The sequence below is a fragment of the Zosterops lateralis genome, assembly GCF_965231275.1.
Source record: "Zosterops lateralis genome assembly, chromosome: 17".
NCBI lineage: Eukaryota > Metazoa > Chordata > Aves > Passeriformes > Zosteropidae > Zosterops > Zosterops lateralis.
Window position 1 is genome coordinate 4,095,827 of NC_139777.1, and position 20,673 is coordinate 4,116,499.

Below are 20,673 nucleotides of genomic sequence, written 5' to 3' on the forward strand. Positions count from 1 at the left end.
CGGGGCGCGGCGCTTCCCGGAAGCCGCTGTAGGAAACGGAGAGGAGGAGCCTGAGGGAGGTGTCCGCTGCGACAGCCAATGGGAGAGGAGCCGGGGAGCGGCTCAGCCAATCGCAGCTCTTGGGGGCGGGGCACGAGGCGGGGCTGCGGGAGCCGGTAGCGGGCGGCGGCAGGAGGCGGCAAAGGTGAGGGGACATGGGGGACCGGGGGGGACATGAGGGGACGTGGGGGGGGACCCCGGGGCAGCACCAGGGGAACAGGGCAGTGGGGACGCGGGAAACCCCGGCCGGGGGCCAGGACAGGACCAGAGGTGTTGGGCAGAGGGGCTCCGGGGCAAGGCCCGGGGCGCAGCGGGCAGAGCGGAGCCGGGGGGACCCGCGGCACTGCGGGGGATTCCGGCCGGGGGTCAGGCCCGAGGGAGGAGCCCTGCGGAGTATTACCTTTGCCCTTAGAGGGGCAACACGTTACGACGTGGTGTGGACCCTCACAGAGGACAGCAGGCAGCAGCAGGGTCAAACATGGAAGGCTCTTTATTATCTGACTCCAATTCTACTTATATACACTTTGTACAGAGGGCCAAGATTGGCCCAAGGAGGTCACAACCTCCTGACTCCGTTGGTCACTATGACCATCAGTCAAATTCTCCTCTCAGAGAATAATTATGCAAAACATACTGATAAATTCTAAGAATACAATATTGTTTATGTGAAGCAGCGTGAGAAAGCTGCTGTAAAGGTTCAAACACTCGAAAGCAAGAAATACAGAAGCAAGAGGGGAGGGGTTACAGGGTGGCACAGGAGCCTCTGGCTTTGGGGGGTGTCACAAGGCTGGAGGAGGGTGGGGAGGGAGCTCCGTGATCCCCGAGGAACCAGCTGGCAGAGCCTGGTGCCCACGCTGCTCCTGGGGCTGCACCCACGGCTCCTCCCGCTGCTGCTGTCACAGTGATGCTCTGCACATCCCATATGGGGGTGGCCGGGACAGCCCCCAACAGCTGTGACAAACCCCGAGCACAGGCACTCAAACCTTCTCTTTCCCCAGGACACTGTGGGTAAAGCTGTGCGTTCCCAGGTGGGAGCAGTGGCAAAGGAGATGCTCCAGGTGCCCGTGCTGGAAGCAGGATGAACCTCGTGGCGATGGCGACCGATCCCGAGCTCCAATGGGTGTCCCTGTGGCTCCGTGTGCGGTGGGCGGCCGTGCTGGTGCTGCTCCTGAGCTCCCTGGTGATGCTGCTGCTGCCCCTGGCTGCCGTGGACAACCAGTGCCAGGCTGTGCTCAAGGGCCTGTCCTTCCTCAAGAGTAAACTGGGCTCCTCGGGAATCAGCAGGTTCACGGGACGGAGCACGGAGCTGAGCGTGACCTCCAAGGGGCTGGAGCTGCTGGTGCTGAAGGGAAAAGTCTCCCCAGGTGAGAGGGTTCTGGGTGGGCACAGCTGGGTTTCTCAGGTTGAGGAGATGCTGGAGAGGGTGCAGGAGATGCCACAGAGATGGTTTGGGGGCTGGAGCATCTCTGTGATGAGGAGAGATTGCAGGAGGTGGGCCTGGTCAGTCTGGAGAAGGGAAGGCTGAGAGGGAATGTCATCATTCCATACAAACGTCTCCAAAGGGTGTCAGAGGATGGTGCCAGGCTCTGTTCAGTGGTGCCTGGTGACAAGGAGCAATAAACTGAAACACAAACTCCACCTCAATGTGAGGAGGAGCCTCTTTCCATGAGGGTGGCAGAGCACAGGAACAGCTGCCCAGGGCGTTGTGGAATCTCCCTCCATGGAGGCATTCCAAACCCACCTGGTCACCTTCCTGCTCCAGGTGACCCTGATATGGCAGGGCCTTGGAGTTGGTGATTTCCAGAGATCCCTGACACCAACCCAGAGATCATCACCCCCTTCCTGACCATGTCCTGTGCCCCTGATGGGAGTGACACTGTACCCTGATGGAAATGAACTGCAATTAGCTGCAATTAACACTGGCTGTAGATGACCCAGAGGTCAGGCAGGCCCTCACCAGCTCCTTGACTGCATTCCAGGGCCCTGTGCTGGCATTGCTCTGTCTCTCCAAAGTTTTTCCTCGTGTTTTCAGTACTAGTAACTTCTGTGGAGGTAACTGGAACAGAGAGGTGGTTTAATGCACAGAAATCTGGGCTACAGAGCGTTAATCCCAAAATCCTGGCTGGCACAGAACAGCCTTTCAGGTGATATCAGGCTGTGGCCATGGCCTGTATCAGTCAGGACGTTAATTTGGAAAACACTTAAAGGAATTATTACGATTCCAGCACTGTATCTTTGTTTGCATTAAAGCTCTTACTGCTGGGAAAACATTGGATAGTTCAGTGGAAAAACAGAAGTACTGTTGGCAGCCAACACAATAATGTTAACATTATAATTTCACCTAAAAGAATGTGTTTAAAACACTATTTCCTCCCACATGAAGCAGTTTGGTGGCCACCTCGAGCCTGCTGCCCACAGGTCCTGCCTCCCCACACTTCCTGCCAGGAATGGCTCTGCTGCCTCATACTCAGCCTGGAAACGTGGCATAAAACTCTGGGATTGCAACCTGGAAAAAAGCTGGAACACAAATTCTGTTCCAGTTCTTTGAGACTGTTTTTGTTTAATTTCTATATCAGTGAACAGTGACAGTCATAGAATATCCTGAGTTGGAAGGTGATGATGTTTTACGCTGCAGCTACACAGGCTTAAAGCTTTAGAAAGCTGAAAATTACTTTTTTATTTTTGAGATGTGTCTCCTTTATATACTATTTTACACAGACCAGTTTGATTGGTGACACAAAGGCAAACTTCTTCAATTACATTGGTCAGACCAGAGGGACATCAAGAAGAAATCCCTCCTAGGGAAAGAAATGAATAACAAAGTTACAGTTACAAAAACATCTCTTATTTACAGAAAATTCTCTGGGAAAAGAATTTTAGAAAACCAAAACATCTCAGGCACTGAACCAGGGCTGCAGGAAGGAGGCACGAGGATCATGGAATTCCAGAGGTTTTCAGTAAAACTCACTGCCCTTTATTTGTTACCATTTCATTCCAGAGGTGAAGTTGGAAGCCAGAGCAGCTCTGAATCAAGCCCTGGAGATGAAGCGCCAAGGGAAGCGGGAGAAGGCCCACAAACTCTTCCTGTACGCCCTCAAAATGGACCCGGATTACGTGGACGCCCTGAACGAGTTCGGGATCTTTTCTGAGGAGGAGAAAGACATCCTCCAGGCCGACTACCTGTACTCCAAAGCTCTGACCATCTCCCCCCACAACGAGAAGGCTCTGAGCAACCGTGGCCGGACGCTGCCCTTGGTGGAGGAGATCGACCAGAGGTATTTCAGCATCATCGACAGCAAGGTCAAGAAGGTGATGGCCATTCCCAAAGGGAATTCCGCCCTGCGCCGGGTGATGGAGGAATCCTACTACCACCACATCTACCACACGGTGGCCATCGAGGGGAACACGCTGACGCTGTCGGAGATCCGGCACATCATCGAGACCAGGTACGCCGTTCCCGGGAAGAGCCTGACGGAGCAGAACGAGGTGATCGGGATGCACGCCGCCCTCAAGTTCGTCAACACCACGCTGGTGTCGCGCATCGGCTCCGTCACCAGCAGGGACATCCTGGACATCCACCGGCGCGTGCTGGGCTACGCCGACCCCGTGGAGGCCGGGCGGTTCCGCGCCACTCAGGTCTTCGTGGGCCACCACATCCCGCCCCACCCGCAGGACGTGGAGAAGCAGATGGAAGAGTTCGTGCAGTGGATGAACTCGGAGGACGCCACGAGCCTGCACCCCGTGGAGTTCGCGGCGCTGGCGCACTACAAGCTGGTTTACATCCACCCCTTCGTGGACGGCAACGGCCGCACCTCGCGGCTGCTGATGAACCTGATCCTGATGCAGGCGGGGTACCCGCCCATCACCATCCGCAAGGAGCAGAGGGCGGAGTATTACCACGCCCTGGAGGTGGCCAACGAGGGCGACGTGCGGCCCTTCATCCGCTTCATCGCCAAGTGCGCCGAGACCACGCTGGACATGCTGCTCATCGCCACCACCGAGTACTCCGTGGGCCTGCCCGAGGCAGGAGGGGCCCCTGGCTGCAAACAAACCATCCCAGTCAAGACTTGAGGGTGTTTTCTGGCAGTTCAGGAGCTGGTGAAGAGCAGAATTCCAAGCCACATGGTTGTTCCTGCTGGGAAGTGACTGGAGGGGAGGTGGCACTTGAGTGTTTTATTTAAAGTGTCTTATGTTTGATTAAATTAATGTAATTTATTTATAGACATGATGCCAAAAGGAACTGGGGATGGTGGCTGTGCGCTGGAAGGAGGTGGGGAGAGATGTCAGAGGGCTCAGAAAGATGAACTGAAATTGAATTTCTCCTTGAAATTAAGCTTTGAGGAGCTGCTTCAATCACAACCCTTCGCCCAGGCAGTCAGCTCCACTGTCTGACCTCAGCAAAGTCTAAACTGAGTTGGTTTTGTGTTGCCTCTTCCCTGTAGCTCCAAAACACATCCCTGAAGGAACAGCACTGTCCCAGCTGTGTCCATCAGACACTCTGGTGTCAGTCACACAGGTGCTGAGCAGGAAGGAGGCTGAACTCCAGCCCTCAGGCATCTCTCCCCTCCTGTTTCTGTGGCACTTTGCATGTTTACTTTCAGCTGCCTTTCCTGGGGTGAGTTTTGCACAAGTGGGAAGTGTTTGGTTTGGGATTACAGGTCATAGGAGTGGAAGAAGAAGAGAAAAGTTCTGACTTAATTGAGGGAAAAGGGACTCAGAAAACACCTCAGCCAAGAGGAGCCCTGGGAAAGCACAACTGTCCTTAGACATTTCAGTGGAGGGGGTGGAAGGAGCTTGTCTGCAGAACTGTGGGCAGAAAAGGTCATCAGGCAGAGCCAGGAGGCACCATTTGTGCCAATTTGGGATGAATGTGTACAGGAAGTTTGCCAAAAACTTCAGTTTCCTTAGTCCAGGTAAGGGAACTTTCACAGTTAATCACTGGTCATGTCACTACTCTGATAAATGTGTCAAGAATTACTCGAGGCCTCTGTGTGCTGCAGGGGCAGTGCAGTGCCTGGAGCTGCTGAGCAGTCCAAAGAATCACTTTTTCCTTGGTTTTTAAGGTCAAAGTACCCACAGATCTCCCTACCCCCAAACCTGCCAGGTGTGTAACAGCATCAATTGATCCCACCACCTCCAAGCTAACAAAATTTCCTTTTAAAAATCTCAGTTTAGAGCATTTAACCCCTTGACAAAAGCTGCCAGGCTGTCCCAGGCTTAGTTTTTTTTTCCCTTTTAACTCTCTTACCTGACAGGGAGTTTAGGACATGTTTTAGAGAAGCAGAAATCAGGATGAGACTGGGAGTTCTCTGAGCATTGCTGCCAGGGAAAGCAGACAATACAGGAGGAAAGGTGTCCTGTCCTTACAAAGCATGTTATTTTTGTAGTGCAACATGAGTATAAATAATGCACTTTAGAGCTCTGTGGGGGGGGAAATGTTATTTTAGTAACAGATTAATAAACTATTTTAATATTAAAAAGTCTTGGTTTGGAAGAGGCTGTTCTCAGAGCACACTTGGCTGCAGTGAACTAAGTGGTTGTGGAGGAGGAAAAGCCAGGGGAGAGATCCTGCTTCCCTCAGCCACGTGACAACACGAGCAGAATCATCATTTCAAAGTAAAGCCAAGTGAAATCAGCACAGAAAATAGTGTTTATTTGCAGCAGTGTTCATGTGGTCCAAGTGAACTCAGCACTGGGGTCTCCCTTCACGTCCAGCCCTCTGGCTGGTGATTTCCCAGGGTAGTTGACAAGCAGGACTGTTTCTATCCAGGATCACAGCACTGTTGGAAAGTCTGAGGTGATGACTGAAGTGATTTCAGGATATTCAGAGCTGATGGAATGAGCTGCTGAGGGACACTGAGCACACCTGAGAGGTGAGGCACATCACTAACACCCAGCTGCCAGAGAAGTGCAGTTCCAACACCCACATTTAAACAAAAGCAACAGTATTTATAGAAAACCTTTGAGAACTTGAGTTTAATAAACCAAGAAAACGTCAGCTTGCACTTCACAGTTGTACAAAACCATACAGAAACCACCTGCAAATAAGACATGAGCTAGCTAGGAAAAATAACCAAAAACAACCAAAAAACCTGGTCCTCAGCAACAGCACGTCCAGCTTCATGGGAAACAAAAATTACCACCTAAGGATCAGCTCCTGACACTTGAAAATAATCATCTCAATGTCCTTTACAAATACACCATATAAAAAACAGGTCAAATGGAACAGAACAGGAACTGGGATACATATATATGTATATCTGTGTATCTACATATACACACATATGTATAGAAACTCTCCCAATACTAAAAGAGGCCATTGTGGTGAAGTTGGAGCAATCTGCTGTTGGATTCTGCATGGAAGGAGATGACAGTCCCTGCATGCGTGGGTTTGGGTGGAGAATGGGGCTGTTGGCAGAGAGAATGTCTGCAATCCCAATCTGAGCTGACCAGTGGAGCTTGCTGAGGTCCTCCCATGGCATCTCATTCGTTAATGAAAGAGAAAATCGTTGGAAAGTACTCCAAAAACTCCATGTGGCATCCGAGCAGTGCAGGAAAGGTTTCCCCCCCTCGTTACCCTCAATATGAGGGATCGTATTAACGCCGTTTCACCAGAACAAAAGTGTAACTCTTTGCTCTTAGAGGAAAAAAAAAAAAAACCTGACAAAAACGACCACCTGGATTTGTGCCATCCTCCACTGATCCCAAGGAATGCAGCAGTCCAGTATTTACATGGGATTGGGACGGGCATTCTCTCCTGGCAAAGCTTAAGGACACAACATGGCTTCCAGAAAGGCATTTCACATTGGACCAGACCTGCTGAGTGCACATTCCCTGCTCACTTTTTCAGGAGCATCTTGGCAAAATCAGCATTGGACATCTTTTTAGGCTCTGCAGGGGGGTCAGAGGACGCTGCTGGTGAGTTCTGGACCATCCCATTCTCAGCCTTGGCCACGGGGTTGTTCTGACGCTGCAGCGCCCGCGGCATCATGGAGAGCTGTGTCCTTCCCTTCCCTCGCCTGGAAGGGAAAAAAATTCCCATTAAAGCACATTCTTTTAGCTTGGGGGAACAACAAGGACTTGTTTGCTATGAGGAATGCACGTTTCAATATTATTCCTGTGATTTGTTTCAGGGATAAAGCTTTCCATGGGTGTCTTTGAAGCACCCCCAAGTTCTGGCAGACAACAACTGCCCCACAGTCCCCAGGATTAAAGCTCTGTTTATCCACAGGGGCTCATCCAATACAGGAATAGTAAAAGATGAAGGAGCAGTCTTAATGCTCACTCGGAACAATGGCTGAGGATGTGGAGGTTATTGCCAACATCAGATCCAAAGGGATGGCCAATATTGTTCCTCTCATCACTACAGAGCTGTTTTTGTTGATAAAGAGGAAGAATCTCCTTTTCCTCATCAATCCAACAACCCATTTTTTTATGGTTCAGCACCTTTTAAACATTCTTTCAGATTCACACAATCCTACACTGATCTGGTTGGAAGAAGCCTTTGAAGATCACCCAGTTCTACCCCTTGCCATGGGCAGGCACACCTTCCATAGACCAGATTGCTCCAAGCCCCATCCAACCCAGCCTTGGACACTTCCAGGGATCCACAGCTGTGTCAGGGCCTCTTCACCCTCAAAAGGAAGGATTCCTTCCCAATATCCCATCTGGCAGTGGGAAACCATCCCCCTCACCCATATAAAAAACCCTCTTCCTCCTTTTTCTAAGCCCCAATATTCCCGCTAAGATTCCTCAACTTCAGCACATAAAGAAACGTAAGATTTCCTCTCCAGGCAGTGGCAGGCACCCCTCCCTGAGCCCCTCCCTGACTCACGCTCCATAAATCTGCCGTGGTGCCAGGGGCAGGGAAGCCCTGCTGGGCTCGGGCCGGTCCGGAACCTTCCGGAGTGGGGGGTTGCTGATCATCACCTTGATGACGTGGTCCTTCACTGTCAGCCCGTCCATCTTCAGCACAGCCTGGGAGGCCTGGGCTTCATTCTCGTATTCCACATAAGCCAGGCCCTAAATTAAGGAAAGAAAGAAAGCTACATTAGGTTTTAGTGGTCCTGTAACAGCTGATAAGGAATTCGTAAATGAAGGCAACTCAAATCTCAATGTTTATCACTCCCAATCATCATTTTCCTTACAAGCTGTATTTCTTGTCTCTCAACTCCTGATGCCCTCATGTGTAGAAAAGGTATTAAAAAGGGAAGAACTACCCCAAAATGCTATTAAAGTAAATATATTACTTATAAATAAAATAAATAATAAAGTAACTATAATGAAATGCCACGGCAGGCTTGCACAGGGAAAGGCACCACCTCTCCCTGCTGTGACTCTTTTAAATGACATTCAAAGCCTTAAGCTGCATTTTTTGGATTATCCAGTTTCACACAGGAGAGGCATGAGGTTTTACATAACTTTCCTAAAATACATTGATTTGTGGTTTAAACATAATCCCAGCTCAAACTAAGCTCAGAACAAGTCCTGGGGTTCCCAAGAGGACTCATTTCAAGGTGTGCACACAACAGGAGCTGCACCTGAGGTGGTGCAAAGGGCAAGAAAATTCACTTTAAATCCATGTCCATCATTCCCAGGATGTCCCTGTGGACAGGACCCACCACACAGACACAGCCCAGGTGTCAGGTGGAGTTTTGGCAGAGCAGCAACTGGCTCAGAATCCCTTGTTTAAAAAGGAGTCATTTATTCAGGGATGGAAATAATGAGCCCTGTCAGAGAGGGGGGTCATTTCTCCCTGGCAAATCCCTTCCTGCAGCAGATGGTAAGAACAAAAAGCCTCAGGAAATTGAGGAAAGGAGGATGGGAATTGGTTGTACCAGGTAAACCCCATTTAGCCAGTTATTTAAAAACAAATCCTTTACAGACTTGCCTGGTTTTATTATACTGGAAGTGTTGTAAACACCTCCCCCTCCATCCCATTTTTCTTGTGCAATTTAAGAATTATTTTGGAAAAATTCCTTCTGGTTTTCTGCACAAAGGCACACAGGGCTGTATAAATCCAAGCTCTTCCACAGTATTCCACACTGGCAACTTAATGAACCCAACTTTTTTTGTCTCCAGACAAGCTTCTTTTTGAAGGATTTCTTAAAACCAGGAGTGTGTTGAGGATGCCTACCTTGGGTTTTCCAGCTCTGTTGGTGACCAGTCGAATGTCCTTCACATTCCCATGGGCTTTACACACCTCCTCCAGCTCCTCCTTAGTGCAGGAAAATGGCAAACCAGATATAAAGAGTTTATGTTTCTCCAGGGTAGTGCTGTACCTGAACACCTGGAAGAAGAAAAAAGGATGTTGGTTCACAAACCAGCCAGAAATTCCAACGATTTCAATCCCACACCTCAAAAATAATTCTTGTTTGTGGGATCCAAAACTGCCTCAAAGCCATGAGTAGTGTTTTGAAAGATATTTGCATATAAACACCAAGGACTTGCAACTATATGATACTAACCCCCTTCCAAATAAGGACAGACACTGAGAATCACAGAATATCCTGAGCTGGAAGAGATCCAGAAGGATTAGAGCCCAATTCCTATAATAATGTATTTAAAATATTGTCTTCTTGCTCAGCTGCCTTTACGGGAACACTGAATTTTTCTGTGCAGAAACTCCAGAATGGAGAAATACCCTGATTACACAACTGAGCTCTGGTACAGAACATCCCCAGCCAGGGGATTGGGTAACAAGTGCTGACCAAGAAAGCTCTTCAGAGGTTGAACCTAGGTAGGTTCCCACCATTAAACTGCTCAGATCAGCAGATTTCTACAAATCTTGAGTAAATTATGTCAATCCTGGTGTCTGGCAAAGTAACTGAAGATGCAGAAAGTCCCAAAAAAGAGTTTAAAGAAGCGCAACACGAACTGATTGGATTTGAGCACCCTGGATTCCCCCAACTCCCTTCCCCAGATACACTGTCCAAGAGGAACCAACAAAACTTCACCTTAAAGTCAGGATTCTTGTTCTTGTCCACACAAGGAGACACAAACATGGGCCTGCCCTCCACAGCCGTGCGATCCAAGCCCAGCGCCTGCCGGGCCGCCTCCTCCTCCTTGAACTGCACGTAGCAATAACCCCGGAAGGTGCCCTTGTTGTTGAACACTGCTCGGATCTCCACGACCTCCCCACAGCTCCCAAAGATCTCCCTCAGCTTGGCCTCGGGCTCTGCCATGGTGTAGGAGAGGTTGCTGACAAACACGGTGACTTTATCCTTGCTGCTGTCGTGGAAAACTTTGGGGATGTCCTTGCGGCTGGTGGACGCCTTTTCCTTTGGGATTGCTGGGCCATCGGGCTTTTCACTCCTCCCAAAGAGCCCAGTCTCCACTTCCATGTCCTCTTCAGGGAGTACTCCATCACCCTCTCCCCTGTGCCTCTTGCTGGGCAGCTCTAATTGATGGAATTGAAAAAAAAAAAAAAAAAATTACCCCATTTCCTTCCCCACTGGAACTCCTCTGCCCTCCATTCCCACTGTGGAGCTTGGAAATGGCACAAATACAATGACAGGTCTTAAAGACACCAAATAAAAACCTCCCTCAGGTTTTAAAGAACAAATAACAACAGATTATTCCACCAAGACAGCTTTAGATGAAAGCAACTGGAATATTTGTTCCTTTTTTTCAGCCAGTCATAACTGACAGTTGCTGATTCATGTTCCTTTTCTTTGTCTAATGGTTCTTTTAAAAAAAAAAAAAAAAATCTAAAAGCTCACAAAGCTCCCAGGGGCAACAACCTATTAAAGTCTTCTGTTCCCACCTTCCAAGAGGTTGCTACAATCCTGAATAACCCAATTTAGACACATGGCTCAGTATCATAGGATGAGTCAGAAAAATCACTTTAAAGGAAAATTAAGGAAAAAAAGAAAAATCACAATATCCAAAATAAGAAACCACAAAGAAACTATGGAAGTTCTTATAAACCTGTTTTTCTCTTGGTATAAAACCATTTAGCCTTGTTTGCATTTCACTCCCACACTGAAGACTTCCCAGGAGAAAGCAGCCCTGGAAAGACACCAGTGCTGGCAATTCCTCAGCTCCTTCTACCACGAGACAACCAGTAACTCTGTTGCCAGAGCCCTGCAGTTTTAATTTATTTTTACCTTCTTCCTGTCCCCATTCACCCTCGTCATCCTCATCCGCTTTGCGCTTGTCTCCAATCCTGGTTTTTTTGGCTTTTTTGGAAGCTTTCTTCTCTGCCCTCGCCTGCTTTCTCTGCTCAGCTCTCTCCTCCTCCTGCTTTGCCAGAGCAGCTTCTTTCTCAGCAGCCTAAAACACAGAATAATTTTTTTTTTCCCCACTGGCTGCAGATTGCAGAGCACTTTCCAGAGCATTGAAGCCCAGAGGGTTTTCTCCTAACCCCAAGATTAAAGGGGACATCATTGAAAGCACATCCCAATTCTTTGCTCTCACAGCTTTCCTGGAGGGCACATCACTCTTGTGGCCATCCAAGGGGCAAAAGGAGAAAGATAAAAAGCAGCAAGAGGTTGTTAATCACAGTGTTAAAGTAAAAATCAATAGTTCTAGGGCTTGAAGGCATTTCAGGCTTATCTAGGGGGAAGCCACATTAAGAATGTGACGTTCAGAGAAGCCTGGACTTAATTTAGGTGTATAAAATGCTTTGGTAGCTCACAAAGTTCTGACCTTTGCTCTTTGTTCATTCACTCGAGCCAGTCTGTTCTCAGTTTTCTGAACAGCTGCATCCCAGTCTTCCAGTGTTCCTAAAGGATAAAATTAAAATAATTTTTACATGCCTTTTATTTAGCTTTCTTATAATTCAAAGACACAATTCTGGAAGAGTCGCTGAGTTCATGGCACTTGCTGTTCATATTAAACATTACACATGAAAATTCTAATTTTAACAACTGGCCTGCAAGGTAAAAAAAAACCCAAGAGCCAAGCAGAGCAGGAACCTCTCATTAATAATGCAAAACTCCAAAAAGGCAAGGAAAAATCCAGTGATTTCAGAAAAGCAAGGAAGAAAAGAGCTGTCTGTGGATTTGACAGCAGTTGAAAGGAAGTGAGACTGCAGTGGAGCACAACACAGGATCAAAAGCCTGCATGTCACCCCTGCCTAACCAGGCTAAGAGCTGCAGTAACTAATTACCTTCTGCCAGTCATTTAGTTACTTTCTGTTAATTAATCACCTCCTGCCTGTCACTCTGTGACCTGCTGTCACTCAGTCACCCCCTGCCAGTGCCCAGGTACCTTCTATCCTCTCGAGGGTGAGCAGCACCTCGCAGACGTGCTCGGGGTAGTCGCTGGTGCACTGCACCGCTCGGTGCAGGGCCTTCCTGCAGTGCTGGGTGTCCCCGTGGGCCCTGCAGGAGGGGACAGGACACTGAGGGCACCAACCACACAGAATTCCAGCCATCAAACATTCCCCCTCCTCCCCCAGCTGCTGCAGCACTTCTGGAAGCCACAGCAGAGCTGCTGCAAGAACCTCCAAAGTGTTTTGTAAATCCAAAGGAAACATACTCCTTCTAAACTCTTTTCTCCCACAGATGAGGAAACTAAAAATTGAATTAACCAAGCTCCTACCTTTCCAGGTTGTAATACTCCAGCCACATGTTGGCATATTTGGCATTTCCTTTAGTCATGATGTTGTCCCAGAGCTCCCTGGCTTTCTGCATGTTGTTACACAAGCGGGCCTGCAATGGAGCATCCGAAATACCCTTCAGGATTATTTGTTCAACATCATTAACCCCAAACCAAAAAAACCCCACAGGGGCTGCAGACAGACCCAGGAAGATACATCTGAGCCTTACAGTGATCAAAATAAACACCTGGCACAATCCTACTACTGAATAATCCTTCCCTGCCCATCTCTCCCATTAGTCTTGGTTCTGGCTCACAAATCCATTTGATTTTGGTCATTATAAAGTTAGAGAGATGTTTCTGAATTTTTCCTTTTGTTGTTGATGAATGTACTTAATAACTACTCAGACTCAGAACTAGGTTTGTGTTTAGGAAGAGGAGCAGGGGAAGAGGGAAAATGGAATGGGGAAGGGCTGTATTCCATGGCAGGAATGTTAAAACATTTTATTTAAAACCCATTTTATTAGGTTCAGCAATTTAAATACAGCAGAAAGAAACATCACCTCAACTCTCGCCCAGTTCTGCATGATGGTGCAGGATGGATCTCCACTTTCACTGAACCCTAGGAAAAAAAAACAAAGACTGTTTGTTGCACTTGGCTCTTGGAAATAAAGTGTTTATTAAACAAGTCCCACATGGAGATGAAATCTTTATCTGCAGCTTTCTGAAATGTTCAAGATTCTTGAAGACAAACATTGTGTGGAGAACTGGTCTTATGAAAATGATTTTGAAAAGGAGAAAACAACACTTGGGATGATTGCACTTACTTTCTTCTACTTCTTGTTTCAAGTACTCCACAGCTCGTGCAAATGCAGAGCGCAGCTCCTCCAGCTCCTTACTGGAGTCTGCAGGGGGAAAAAAGAAAGAACAGCCTTAAAATAATAATTTAATTTTCATTTCCCACCCAATAAAACTTTCTCCTTAACACCCACAATGATTTTATTGGGTAGCAGAGGGAGATTAAATTTATTACTTCTTGTTGTTGTTATTACTACTTAATGATTTTAATATTAGTGAAACTTACTACATGAACCATTAAAAAAATCAGCTATCAAAAATATAAGGCAGGGAATTTTTACAATAGCAAACCACCAAATTCATAGGTTTTATAGACATTAACTGGCCAGAAAATAATTTTTGTGAAAGATAAAAATGCTGTTAATTTTCTTTAAAAAAGTTATATCCAAGAAGTACAAAGAAAATAGTTTAGATATTTATTCTGTATTTATCATACAGACCTTGTGTAAAATCCACCCTTCTCCTCAGGTAATCCAGGTAGGCCTGCCAGATCTCTACATAGTCTGTTGCCTGAATAAAACCTGCATTCAGAGCTTTTTCAAACATTTCTGAAAGAAAAATGGGGAAAAAAAAGTTACTTTCCATATACTGTCAAAATTAACAAGTTGCAGTGATAGCACAAAGAAACATCTACACAAGCTCCACTGGTTTCTGGGAAGACAGGAGAAGAAATGCTACATAATATATTAGTTTAGGAAGTGAATTGAAATGCGGCTGAATTCAGGACTGTTCATTCCAAGCTGTTCATTGATTGCAGCTCAGGGTGAAGCTGCTCAACCAAAGCAGCTTTGCCTTTGCATCACTGCAGCAGGATGAGAACAGATCCTGCAAAGTCCCATTTGTGCCAGGCTGTTTGGAGTGCAGAGAGCAGCCCTGAACTGCATTTGCTGGTTCTTTCCTCACCAGAGATGATGCTGTGCTCAACCCTGTGCCTCTCCATGGCCAGCAGGTACCTAATCCACAGCCCAACAGTCCAGGGGCAGTTCCTGACAGCGCGGTCGTGAGCGGATAAAACCAACTCCTTCACCTTCAGCTGCCTGTCCTGAAAGAATCACACAAAGAAAAGTGAAGTTTCTGTCAGTCACAGAGACCACCTGAGCCAAACCCCAGCTTATAAAGAGCCAGCACCTAAAACTCAGTACTTTCTTTTTATATTTAAAAAGCTCGGGTGGGTATTTTAAAGTCTGTATTCCTAAATTCCCAGTGAACACCTTCCAGTGAGGAAAAAAATGCTCAGGAGAGAACTACCAGACCAGTGAGGTGTTTTCTGCCAAAGAAATAAATATAATAAAAGCACTGAGTGAACTCCCAACTGTTCCTAGAATGTCAAGGATACAAAGAGGGGGCACACCCAGCCTATTTGTGGAGGTGTTGTTCCACCTGCAACCTGCTGTGTCCAGCTGGAAGAGAAAGACATGATGGAAAAACTGAGCCTGGATAAGCTCCTGCAGGGAGTCACCCTGATCCCTTAATCCAGCCACCTTCTGTCCTGCCTCTGGAGCTCAGCATCAGCTTCAAACTGCACTAACAAACCTCCCTGGAAACAGGGACTGAACATCTGGGTTTGCTTCAGTGCCCACACCCTGTAATTCTGCAGAGAAAACAAAGCTAGAGCAGAGAAAAGGGATAAATGCTCACAAGAGCAATAAACACATCCCTGAAAACAGGAGGAAACCAAAGGTGAGGTGAAAATCAGTCTCTGGAAGATTAACAGACTAAAGGACAGGACTGAGTCAGAACTTACTGGCTGTTTATCAGCACCTGAGGTTAAAAAGAAACAAACAAAAGCAAAGGCAGGAAAACAAATCTGCAAACATTCATGGGTTCATTTCCTTACCAAATACTGGTTGTAGCGTGCCCAGAGGTCTGGGACAAGGCAGTTCTCAGCCAAAGCTCTCTCATAGATCAACTGAATCCGAGCTGGGTCACCTGCTTTCATTTCAAAATCAATGTAAGCTTGGTATTCTGCCAGCTTTGGGGTTTCAGCACCCAGCTGGAAAACAACCAGGGAGACACAACATCAAACTCTTCAACAAAGCAAGACTCCAACAGTTCAGCTGTTCCTCAGAGAGCAGCTCTTGTGCAAGATTTCACACAAGAAATTTGTCTCTCTATCAGAAGCTGTTGATTTTTATACACTTCTGAATGAGCCTGAAATCAGCCAGATCCTGGGTTTATTCCCCTTAGCTCAATGCTGGAAAACACACCCAGAGTCCTTGTGTGCACCTCAGAGTGGCCTGGCACACTCATTGGATTTAATAATTTCCAGTATTCCCAGTCTATAATTGTCAGTATTCCCACTGCTGACAAAGTCCCCCAGCTGAGGACTAGAAAAATAATAAATTGAAAAAAAAAAAAACAAACGAAAACAAACCACCCCAAAGCAATTCCCTCTTAGTTTTAAGTGCCAGCATTACCAGTGCCTCCTCGTAGGGTTTACACTTCTCCAGCTGCTGTAGAGCTTTTTTGTAGTTCTTTATTGTTGTTTCTGGAATGGGCTCTTCTGACCACTCCTCATATTCAGCATATGAAGCCTCCATGTCTATTAAAACATGAAATCCCATCAATAATGCACTCATGAAACTAAAAATTCAGATTTCAACCTATGGTTGGTTCTAAGACAAATTCCTATTTTTATTTATATAACATTTATAATTTAATTATAATAAATACATTCAAATTGTTGTCCTGTTTTGGTCCTTACTATCACACTGCTGCATTCTTAAAGGATTCAGACATTTCACCTCACATAATGTCCTACAACAAACTCAGGACATTGTATAATAATACCCATGTATTATTTGGAATTTGGAATGAGAAAACCAAAGTGGCAAAATTTTCCCTGAGGCTTTAGAGAAAAGAGAACTCAAATTCTTTCCAGACGGAAATGAAATCAAAAGAACTGTGCTGAACTTTCTCCCACGAGCAAGAAAAGGGACTCAAGGAGCTGGAGAAGGCAGAATTCCAACAATCCAGCTGCCAGATGCTCCCTACCAAGGGTTTTATGGAGCAATCACAGCTGAACTCCTCATTCCTAAGTCACATTTTGCGCTCCTCACTTGCACTTTGAACATCCTCAAATTCTCAACCAGGTGACCCAAGTCCCAACAACTCAGAACATTCCTGATCCAGAGGGATCTGGGCCTCATCCAAGAGAGCACAAGACCTCCAGCTGCACTCGGTGTGGCTGTGCCAGGAGAATCCTGATGCCTGGAGCATCACCCAGCTGCTCCAGGCCCTCTGTGTCCCAACATTCCAGCCCTTACCCAGCAGTGGGATCCCCAGCTGGCGCCGGAACAGCGTGTGGATCTTCTCGAGCTGGCTGCACAGCACCTGCTGCTGCTCCGGGGATGGAATGCTGCCAGGGGCTGGCTGCAAGCAAAAAATAAAAAAAACCCAGGGAAATTCAATCCATTCCCTCCAGCCCCAGCTGATGGACATGAGAGGGAATTGTTTATGAGCTGAGATCCAAGTGAATACGTGATCCCTGAAGGGCACACAGGGCCAAGCTGAATTTCAGTCGCTGCCGGGAAAGCTAAAACTTGGGAATTGCTCCCCTTGGAAGGTGGATGAATGGGAAGAGCATTCCTGACTGAAAGCTGACACAAGCACAGGGAAATGATCACCTGAGAACAAGGAAGCAGCAGGTGACTGTGCCATTTCACAACCCCACCACGCTGCCAAAAAGGGTTTTGGTAAATCCCTGGGGTGTGGGGAGAGGATCTAAAACTTCCAGCTTTAATTGTGTTTGGGAATGAAAGAACATCCTCCTGTTACTCCTTTGTAAGGGGTTGAAAAGGGCCTTTAAAGATCAAATAATTCCCACTGCCACCATGAGCAGGGACAGCTTTTAACTTCCATCTCTTATGTAGCAAATTATCAAAAATAAGGAAATATTCCCATTCTGGTCATCATGGAAAGGTCAATTCTGCAGATATCAAACTGTACATTCTAGGGATAAAACACCCTCATCAAAAAGTTTGTGGATAAAAGACCCTCATCCACAGATTGTGGAATAATGAATAAGTTAAAAGCTGAAGAAATTTAAACTTGATTGATTCTGTGCAGAAACAGCCATAGAATATTGTTTAATAATGGAACATTTCAACTTAAAGCTGTTCTTGGCACCTCAGCCAGCAGCAGAGCCAAACTTTGCTCCTGGATTTGAGATGATTTTAGGATTTTACTGAAACACAAATCCATTACTTTATCAGCCAAACCCACAGAACAGTTTTCCTGGAGCACAGGCTTGACTTTTACAGCCGGGAAGAAACAACTGAGACACGAGAGGGACGAGACAGCTCCAGGTGACTCCAGGAGCTTCACCACAGCTTTTTTTGGGATGGGAACCCAGGGGAACAGGCTCACCTGTGCTGTTTCCAGGATGGCATTCTCAAATTCCCTGTAGGCTTCCCACAGGGCCGTGCCCTTGGTGACATGCAGCCCCACAGCCGTCAGAGCCCGCTCGAAGATGGACCGGACCTTCTCGATGCCTCCTTCCTGACCAATGCCTCCAATGGAATACTGGGCATATTCCAGCCAAATTTCAGGACCTAAACAGGGTTAGGAGAAACAGGTGATTTGATCTTTTCAAGGATAGTAGCAAGGAAATGCAGCTCTGCTTCCCCAAATGCCTCAAGTGCTGCATATAAAAAATAGGTGGCGATGTTATTTTTTATCCAGAAAAGTTAAAGTATTTGGGAATTGTATTGCTGTTGGCTCAGCAGCAGCAGCAGCAGCAGGCACAGTTTCTTTCTGCATGGTGTTATTCCTGTGATTTTGCTAACAGGGACTGGCCCTGCCTGTCACCTCTGCCACAAAAACCACAGCAGGGATGCACCAAGATGCCTGAACAGCAAATTCCCATTTCCTGAGCTGGGACCACAGAGCTGTCACACTCTGCATGATAACCAAAAGAAGAAACTTTCCTACAAAAAAAAAGAGCCAAATCTGGATGCAACAAAACCCATTTTAGAGTATTTTTGAGTGACTTACAGATGTAACAAAACCCATTTTAGAGCATTTTTGAGTGACTTACAGATGTAATCTTTGACAGCTCTTTCGAAGAGCTCATAAACCTTCTCTCTCTCAGAGATCTCTGAAGCCATTTTTATCTCATCCTTCAGCCAGTCCAGCCAAATTTCTGAAAAAAAAAAAATAAAAATTAGAACACATCATTAATATTCAGAAATAATAAGTTATGCCCACTTTGTGAGTTTTTAGCAACAGACTTACACCAGGGAGAGGGAGCAAGGCAAAGAGAAGAATTTTAACCTCCACATTTCCTAATTAATTTTAAATAAGTTGGGCGGAGACCTTTTAAATTGGTGCTAAACAAGCACCTTTTTACTAAAGCAAGAAGCTGGAATTTCTCAGGACTTTGAAAATCATCCTATTCCACTTCCATGCCACGGGCAGGGTCACCTTTCACTATCCCAGGTTGCTCGAAGCTCTGTCCAACCTGGCCTTGGACACTTCCAGGGATCCAGGGGCAGCCACAGCTTTTCTAGGAAACCTCTGCCAGCACCTCCCCATCCCTTTCCAAGAATATAATCTCACACTGAGCAGCCTCTGCAATACTTCCATTGCCTCTGAGCTATGAGTAAAAAGAGGAATCCCCACTTCAAGCATCCACAATTTCCACCAACAGAGAATTTTCTTTGCTCCCTGTCTGGAAAACGTCATTTTTAGCAGGAGTTTGCTGAGCTCTGGATCACATTCCCTGATTGAGGGGGATGAAAACTGGCCCCAAATGTGCTATTTCACTACTGAAACACCCTGCACAGGTGGAGAGCAGAGGATGCTCCGTACCTTCGGTGAGGGGGAAGAGCTCACTCATCTTCTGCCGAGCTCTGCGGAGCTTCACCAGCTCTCCCTCCTGCCGGAGCAGCTTGATCAGATCCAAGTGACAGTTGTAGTCAAAAGCATTGATGGAAAGCTTAAAAAAAATAATAAAATAAAATAAATAATAATAATAATTTTAAAAAATTTTAAAAAAATTAAAACCCGTGTTGAGGGATGGACGAAGAAGCCGGTAAGCAAATCGCACAATATAATAATAATAATAATAATAATAATAATAATAATAATTTAAAACCCGTGTTGAGGGATGGACGAAGAAGCCGGAAAACAAATCGCACAATTCTCATCGTGCGATCACAGAGGCAATAAAATATAGAATTTTTTCATATTTAACCTCACCCTCTGACACAGCTCCGGCCGTTCTCTCTTGTCCCGCCACTGGTCACAGAGAGAATTGTGTTTTAATTTCTTTAAAGGCAATAAAAAACCGCGGGCAGCCAACTCGGATTTCTGAATGAACACAAACTGCCTACTCGGACTTCCCTCTTATTTCCCTCTCAAAAAAATAATCCCAAGCTGGTAAATTTCCATCTCAGACTCCAAACATTCATAGCATAAAATCACGAAATATCCCGAACGGGAAGAAACTCCCAAGGAGCACAGAAATTCACACGGTGACAGTTGTGACACCAAACGCCGGGGCAGACACGGATTATCCCCCGTTCCCGCCACACCCGCTGCCCCGCCGGGCCCACCTGCTCCTCCAGCCGCTGGATCTCGGCCTCGTTCTCCTTCTCCTCATCCTCGCCGTCCCCAGACGAGTCCGAGTCGCCCTCATCGTCCGAGTCCCCGCCGGACTCGGGGTCGCCCTCCGGCAGCCGCTTCTCCTCCTCGGCCGCCGCCTCAGCTCCCGCCGCCGCCATCTTCTGCAGCTCCGCTCGCGGCCGCCGCGCTCCGCCGGCCCCCGCGGCTGCCCCCGCGCCGCCCGTCCCGCTGCCCCGCCCCACCGCTGGCCGAACCGAGCGGAAAGAACGGGGAATCCTCGGCCCGCCCCGCCCTGAGCTCGCCCGCGCACCGGTACGAGGCAGAGAAGAGCGAGGCCGCGGCGCGACCCTTTGTGTTGTGGTCAATGGCGCAGGCAGCACCGCGGGCAGCCCGCTGTGGGGCCCTCAGGGGGCCTGCGGGAGGGTCCGTGGCGTGCGCGGCGCGGCTCTCCCGCCATATTGAGAGTGGCACCGCGTGCCGCACGAGCACCAGCTGTCGCCGTATGGCGCGATTGAAAGGCCGTTTCCATCCTTTATTTATTTACTGGTTGTTTGAGCCGCAGCGCGGAACCCTCCCCACAGATGGCCTCCAGCGTTGGCGCCACGCCGTGCCCGTATGACCGGGGAGAGACCCGCGCTCCGGAGGAGAAGGGGCGTGGTCAGGGCG

General features: G+C 47.4%; 2 protein-coding genes across 3 annotated transcripts; one reads left to right on the top strand and one right to left on the bottom strand.

Moving 5' to 3' along the window:
- Positions 1-127: 127 nt before the first annotated feature.
- FICD (FIC domain protein adenylyltransferase) lies at positions 128-6,723 on the top strand. 2 transcript variants are annotated; one of them, XM_083874023.1, is made up of 3 exons: positions 128-184; positions 1,038-1,403; positions 3,038-6,723. In XM_083874023.1, exons 2-3 carry the CDS (start codon positions 1,118-1,120, stop codon positions 4,108-4,110), a joined length of 1,359 nt encoding a protein of 452 aa, XP_083730149.1. In that variant the 5' UTR covers positions 128-184; positions 1,038-1,117; the 3' UTR covers positions 4,111-6,723. The 2 variants fall into 2 exon arrangements, with proteins under 2 accessions (XP_083730149.1, XP_083730150.1); XM_083874024.1 differs by having other exon boundaries at positions 130-184; positions 1,068-1,403.
- SART3 (spliceosome associated factor 3, U4/U6 recycling protein) lies at positions 6,001-20,634 on the bottom strand. The gene is made up of 19 exons (XM_083874022.1): positions 19,998-20,634; positions 19,252-19,378; positions 18,479-18,583; positions 17,809-17,993; positions 16,707-16,812; positions 15,858-15,982; positions 15,278-15,433; positions 14,344-14,482; positions 13,881-13,988; positions 13,410-13,487; positions 13,146-13,204; positions 12,586-12,695; positions 12,253-12,365; positions 11,689-11,765; positions 11,148-11,313; positions 9,996-10,438; positions 9,176-9,328; positions 7,874-8,061; positions 6,001-7,058 (listed from the first exon to the last, which is right to left on the bottom strand). Exons 1-19 carry the CDS (start codon positions 20,163-20,165, stop codon positions 6,878-6,880), a joined length of 2,787 nt encoding a protein of 928 aa, XP_083730148.1. The 5' UTR covers positions 20,166-20,634; the 3' UTR covers positions 6,001-6,877.
- Between the last annotated feature and the right edge of the window lie 39 nt (positions 20,635-20,673).